This window comes from Alligator sinensis, unplaced genomic scaffold (genome assembly GCF_000455745.1).
Source record: "Alligator sinensis unplaced genomic scaffold, ASM45574v1 scaffold379_1, whole genome shotgun sequence".
Lineage (NCBI taxonomy): Eukaryota > Metazoa > Chordata > Crocodylia > Alligatoridae > Alligator > Alligator sinensis.
The window spans coordinates 1,681,623-1,688,531 of record NW_005842001.1 but is presented as its reverse complement, the minus strand read 5'-3'; the positions used below and the strand labels follow the sequence as shown (position 1 = coordinate 1,688,531).

Sequence of the window (6,909 nt, the reverse complement as noted above, 5' to 3'; positions counted from 1 at the left end):
ATTTACTTTCTTTGTAAAAAACTTCTAAAGGTACAATTTAGATTAAGGTTTTAGGCGAAGTCAGGACATTTCGCACGTAGCTCCAAAACAATGAGCTAGATAAGGAGATAGATCCTATCTTCTTCCTGAAACTGGCTAATGGGCAATCTTTACAAACATTCAAACTATTTCATTCAGTATGACAGGAAGATCTCTATAAGAACAGGGTCTCTTTCAAATATGGGTTGCAGTTGTTTGAGGATTTTCCGTACGGGTTCGAGGAAGGGGTGGTGTGTCATAACCAGCGGTGTGCGATTTGTGGGGGGTTTTCTTCTGTACTGCAGCAGTTCTTCACGTGGTATCCGAGTGGCTCTTTCAAACATGCGATCTCTCTCTCTCTGGAAGAGTGTCCTTGTTGGGTGAAAGCCTTCTTAAGATTGGTGAGGTGGCAATCGCGGATGTTCTCTTCAGTACAAATGTGGTAGTATCTGAGGGCCTGGCTGTATATCACAGTTTTTTTGGTCTTGGGGTGATTGCTGGTTCTGTGCAGATATGTATGTTGGCCTGTGGGTTTCTTGTATAACAAGAAACTCTATTTCTCTATTTTATCATTCTGGATACTGATCATCCTGCCTAAGAAGGAGATGTTGGTGCTGGAGTATTCAAGAAGTAGTCGGATGGAGGGATGGTGATTGTTGAATTTCTGATGGAACTCAATCAGAGATTGTAGGAAGATGTCATCGACGTATCTTAAGTATAGCAAGGGTTTGATGGTGCAGTTCTTAAAGAAGTATTCTTCCAGGTGGCTTATAAAAAGGTTAGCATACTGTGGGGCCATTTTGGTGCCCATAGCTGTTCCCATTGTCTGGAGGAAGTGTTAGTTATTAAAAGTGTAATTGTTGTGTGAGAGGATGAAGTATATAAGGTCAGTAATATCTTTGGGTCTGTAATCTGGGTTGTAATCTTGTTCCTGTAGATATGTAAAGCAGGCTTGGGCGCCATTCTGGTGTGGGATATTGGTATATAGGCTGGTAATGTCCATGGTGGCTAGGAGGGTGTTGCTGGGAAGGTGGTCTGTTTTTAAGTTTCCGTAGAAAGTCTGTAGTGTCTTGGACAAAACTTGCTCTTTGGGTGACGAGCAGTTTTAGGATTGATTCAATGAAACCTGATATTTCCTCAGTTAGGGTCCCATGGTTGGATATGATAGGTCTGCCAGGGTTCCCTTGTTTGTGGATTTTAGGGAGCATGTCAAAAGTCCCCAGGTTAGGTAGTGGGGGGATCAAGGTCTGTAGTTTTTCTTGTAGTCCTGATGGAAATGATTTGATGGTATTGTTGAGTTTCTTGGTGAAATGGGGAGTAGGATCTGCTTGTAGTTCTTTGTAGTAGATGGTGTCAGAGAGTTGTCTGTTGGCTTCCTTTATGTAGTCTTCATGGTTTAGGATGACTATGGATTCTCCTTTATGTGCTGGTTTTATTACTATTTGGTGGTTAGATCTTAGAGATTCTATGGCCTTTCTCTCTGGTAGAGAGAGGTTGTTATGGTGGTGTGTTGCTGATTATTTCATTGTTCATTTTTTTTTTTTTAACCTGAAGCAGTCAATATAGCGGTCAAGGTTAGGGTTTTGTCCACTATGAGGTGTCCAATCTGATTTTTGGGGGCTGATATTTTACTGAATGTTGTCAGAGGATGAGTTGTTGTTGGGACTGGATTCAGTTTGGTTGTGGAAATGTTCCTTGAGGTGGAGGCGTCGGAAGAATTCTTCTAGTTCTCCACATTGAAGTACGTTATTAGGGTATTTTTCTGGACAGAAATTTAGGCCTGTAGAAAGGACAGATTTTTTCAGTTTTGGAAAGCGTGTGTGTGGAGAGATGATCGCTGCTTTCAGTTTCATCGAGTCTGAGGTTGGGTTGTTGTACGGTGTTGGTGTTGTTCCTCTGGTGGTTGTTTTGTGGCTGGAGAACTTGTTCTTGGAGTAATTTGTTCCATTTCTTCTTTTTATGTAGGATGCATGTTGTAGAAAGTTTTTCGTGGTCTCTTTGTATCCCTTGTATATTATTATGGAAGATGATTGGATTTCTGTCTTTTTAAGTTGTTGCAGTATGTGGTGATTTCCTTCCTGAGTTGGTCTCTTTTGGAGTAGATTATGTGAAGTAGATGATTTCCAATTTTCTCTGAAGTTCTTCTGCATAGCTGTGAAGCATATTTGGAGCTGTGTGTAGTAGTCAGAGGATTTTAGATGTTTAGTCCTTGGGGAACAAAGTTGTGTTTCTTGCATAGACTTAGAAAATATATGTAGCTTTTGAGTTTGGCTTCTTTCTTTTTCATGTTGTACAGTTTCCATTTCAAATGGCTGAATTCAATATCTTCCATGTTACAGGGGTGTAGGTTGTAGCCATGTTAGTCTAAGGACATGGGCAGACAAGGTTCTTTGGGTGAATCTGATATCTTCTATTAGACCAACTTAAATAGCTGGAAAACAATTATTAAGCAAGCTTTTGGGTTCAAAAACCCTTCGTCTGGCTAAGGAAGTTTCAGCAATTGGTGTGTGCTTCTCTAGAAGTGTGTGTGTGTGTGCGTGCGTGTGTGTGTGTGTGTGTGTGTGTGACCCCAAGTGTGTGTGTATATAACCCGTGTGTGTGTGTGTACATGCACTTCTGGAGAAGCACACACCAACTATATATAACCCTGGGCTTGGAATCCTTCTTATCTCTAATATTAGAGGGGGAAATGCTGGCTCTGAGAAGTCTCTCATCTTAGTTGAGCTGTTTGAGCCCTCTGTCTTAGACTCTCTTAGGCATTTTTTTTAAATGTAGGAACAAAACATGGAGTATGGCACTCTGAAACACAAACTACAGTCGGGAAGAAATGGTCAATAGCTATGTTGAATCCTCAATACCTTGGTGTCTTTTTACAAAGGGTGGTAACGCTCTCATAGTGCAAAGCAACACACTTTTTTGTCCATGTGTCCCTATCTCACACTTGATTAATATCTCAAATAGAACTTGAATTGGAGTTCTTGACTTGTTGCACTTGTTTGTTTTTTTTTCATCTGTATCTGGACTCCAGGCTTTTTCTAAGAGCCTGTAATATCCTTTAAGAAGAGCCAGACTTCATACATTTATACGAAGTATATCTCTACAAGTGGTTATGCCACAAGGTGGCAGTAAAGTCTTTAACTCCAAGTCTAATACTCAGTGCAACAGTGAACAATATTCTCCTAAGTTGTTCTTGAAATGTAACTATCTGCTCGCAGTTTTTATGGCGGGCTGGGGAATTGGTAAGTCAGCTTTTTTCAGACTGGAGAAATGATCAACTTCTTATCTCTCATGTAGATACCTACCCAAAGAATTTTGCTATGCTACTAGAGTTTAAGAATGCAGAATATGGACACTTTACTGGAATGTCAGCATTGGCAAGGAAATATCTGGTTCCATTCACTAGGTTATCATTGTAAGATTGAAGTGATTCCAAATGTAGATTCAGTGGTATCAATACCTGATTGATGCTGCAGAAGATCTTTAACTTCTCCACTTCTGTCAGATTTAGGCCAAAAGTATTGATCTTCAATTTAGGCCTTTGGTTCCAAAATGGTTCTTGGCAGGTGTCCAGTATTCATTGGAATGGCAGTGTCCTGCCTTGCAAGGACCTCAAGAATTCAAAGGCCCTTTGCCATCTGCCTTGGCTTGTAACTTCAGACCCTGCCCACTTTGCCGTGATCAACTCAATTGGAGAAGTCTCTTCACTCCTGTAGACTGTACCACTGGCTAGCTTTGGGAAACTGAGTAAAAGCAAACAACAGTTTTTCATGTTCATCTTTTCCTTTGCCAGTGTTTTTCAGGGCTATTCAACCAGAAATTGCTAAATGCCTAAAATTTTGTATTTATTGACTATTTCTCTAAAATTTAGTACAGTCTAAAGTGACACGTTAAAATATGCTGATGGCTGTCATGGACAATTCTTATGGCTATGTCTGTCTGTCTGTAGGAAAACCTTATTTACACTACTGATCCAGATTCAATTGAAGTAAATACTAAGGACATGGACAGTACATTAAGCAAGGCATCCAGAGCAATAAAGAAAACATCAAAAAAGGTAAGAGTTTCAAGTATTAAATTCTGCATGTTTCGTTTGTCATATGACTTCTTTTTCAGCAAAAATCTAGTATCACCATAGTGGCAAAATTTGTTAGTGTTCCCAAATTCAGGGTTCTCTGCGAGTGCTATAAATCTTGACAAGGTCCAACAGTTTGCATCTATGAACTGATTAGCAGATGAAAATAAAATTCTGGGGGTTTTAGTTAGTGGTATACATGGGTGCCAAAGCTGATTTGTGCTTGCTCATCTATTATGCAGTAATCCCCAAATACATAATGAAATTCACAATCGTGTCGTATGACTATACCTTTTGAGTCTATTAAACTGCTGTCTAGGAATTGAGATTCCATGAGGTCAGAGTAGTGTTTTAAGTGACTGCTTAGTGGCCTATGCAAGATGAAATGGGTTGTTTAAATTCACCTCGTGATGTGCAAAACCACATTTGGTAGTCAGCTGAGGGAACAGGGATTGGAAAAGCGTGCACATGTTTAGTACTAAAACAGACATCTAAGATGCTGTAGGGCAAATACTGCAGGCCATGGACTCCGGCTGTAGAAGTAAACTAACATTCAGAATTTGAAGCAGTGTTGTATTCTTTTACTGTCGGTGAATAAATGTATAACGGCTCTCATCAAATTCTACAGGTTACAAGAGCATTCTCTTTCTCCAAAACACCAAGGAGAGCTCTTCGAAGGGCTATAATGGCACACAGTTCAGTGGAAGGAAGGAGTCCCTGCTCAACTAATGAGAGTTATATAGGCAGCTGCCTGACCAGTACATCATCATTAGCTGTAAGTGATTTGACTATTCACGTTAAATGGCATAACCTTAATTTTGATAAGAGTTGTGCTAATATATGGTGTACTGAACTTTATTCTTATATGGCAAGAGCTTTTTAGAAGGGTTTGAGTGCATATGCAAAACTTTTCTAATGTTTAGGATAAAAAACTTCATTTAGGTTTTTCCTGCACTTCCAACTATGTTAAGATATCTTGTCATACATTGCTTAAACCATAACCTATCGTCTACACCAGAGAAACCAAAAGTGAACTCAATATTGTAGATTGCAAATGATGATTTTTCCCTAATATAGGTAAAGGGTGCTTCTAACACCATTGGGAAGTGAAACTGTCCTAGGACAAAAACAAATGGCTTGTTCAACTGTGGACATATCCTGTATATATAAACATCTTTTGCCTTCCTCTTACCTCTAATTTCTTCTTCGTAGAATTTTAAATTGGGATGGAAGGGTGAAAAAAACCCCAGAAGCTACAGCCCCAACCCCAGTTACTCTTCAATCTGTACAACAGTGAACATTTCTTGTAGTTCTTCTCTGCTGTTATTCAAGAACTGTACCAGCAGAAATGCAAGTTCCTAGTGCAACTGGCTATAAGAGAAGGGGTTTAGTGGGACTTCAGTCTCTGAGTAAAGTATATGCTCCAACACCAGGTTAAAACTAAAAACTAATTTTAGATTCATAGACATTAGGGGCTGGAAGGGACCTCACGAGATTGAGCTTACCCTTTTCCCCCCACCCCACCCCCCGCCATAGGCAGGAAGTCTGCGGGGATCAAATGATTGTAGCAAGATAAACATCCAAACACCTTATGAGTCCAGAGTAGGTATTTGCACCACCTCCATGGGGAGACTGTTCCAGACCCTGGACACTCAAACTGTGAAGAAGTTTTTCCTTGCGTTCCATCTAAATCAGCCTTCTAGGAGTTTGTGGCCTTTGGACCTTGTTATTCCTTGGGGAGCTCTGGTGAACAACTGTTCTTCCAGATCCTGATGCATTCCCCTTATAGGCTGACACCAAGTCATCCCCCCGAGCCTTCTCTTCTCCAGGCTGAAGAGTCCCATGTCCCTCAGCCTCTCCTTGTAAGGTTTGCTCTCTTGGCCTTTGATCATACAGGTGGCTCTCCTCTGGACTCTCTAATTTAACCACATCCCTCCCAAACCTGGGGGGCCCGAAACTGCATGCAGTACTCCAGTTGCGGTCTCACCAAGGCTGAGTAAAGTAGGAGGATGACATCCTTGGTTTTGCTAGAGATGCATAGTTTCATAGTTGGTAGGGTCAGGGGGGACCTGAGCAGATCATCAAGTCCGACCCCCTGCCATGGCAGGAAAGAATGCCAGGGTCAAACGACCCCGGCTAGGTGATTATCCAGCCTCCTTTTGAAGACCCCCAGGGTAGGAGCGAGCACCACTTCCTTTGGTAGTTGGTTCTAGATCCTAGCCACCCTGACTGTGAATTAGCGCCTCCTGATATCTAGCCTAAAGCTCCTCTCTGTCAACTTATGGCTGTTATTCCTTGTTACTCCTGGTAGTGCTCGGGGGAACAGGGACTCTCTCATTGTCTGCTGGTTCCCCTTGGTCAATTTATAGACAGCCACCAGATCCCCCCTCAGCCTTTTCTTGTGGAGGCTGAACAGGTTCAGGTCCCGTAGCCTCCGCTCGTAGAGCCTGCCTTTGGACCCTCTCGATGCTGGCCACATCCCTCCTGAAGTGCGGTGCCCAGAACTGGACGTACTACTCCGACTGCGGCCTGACCAGTGCCGCATAGAGGTGGAGGATCACCTCCTTGGACCTGCTCGTGATGCATCTGTGGATGCATGACATGGTGCGGTTAGCTTTCCTGACCATGCCCCCACATTGGCGGTCCATGTTCATCTTGGAATCAATAATGACTTCAAGATCCTTTTCTGCCTCTGTGCTGACGAAAAGGGAGATCCCCAGCCTGTAGGTCTGCTGCTGGTTCTTTCTCCCTAGGTGCAGTACCTTGCACTTGTCAGTATTGAAACCCATCCTGTTCTCATCTGCCCACCCCTGTAACCT

The 6,909-nt window shown here is 42.1% G+C and overlaps 1 protein-coding gene across 6 annotated transcripts in view; it reads left to right on the top strand.

The window, feature by feature from the left end:
* Nucleotides 1-6,909, top strand: part of ECT2 (epithelial cell transforming 2) — a 62,306-nt gene that overhangs the window by 49,137 nt on the left and 6,260 nt on the right. For all 6 annotated transcript variants that reach the window (XM_006021716.3, XM_006021715.3, XM_006021712.3 and 3 more), the window contains 2 exons: nt 3,965-4,072; nt 4,719-4,865. In XM_006021716.3, coding sequence (XP_006021778.1) covers nt 3,965-4,072; nt 4,719-4,865 — 255 coding nt within the window. The remainder of the gene's footprint in view (nt 1-3,964; nt 4,073-4,718; nt 4,866-6,909) is intronic.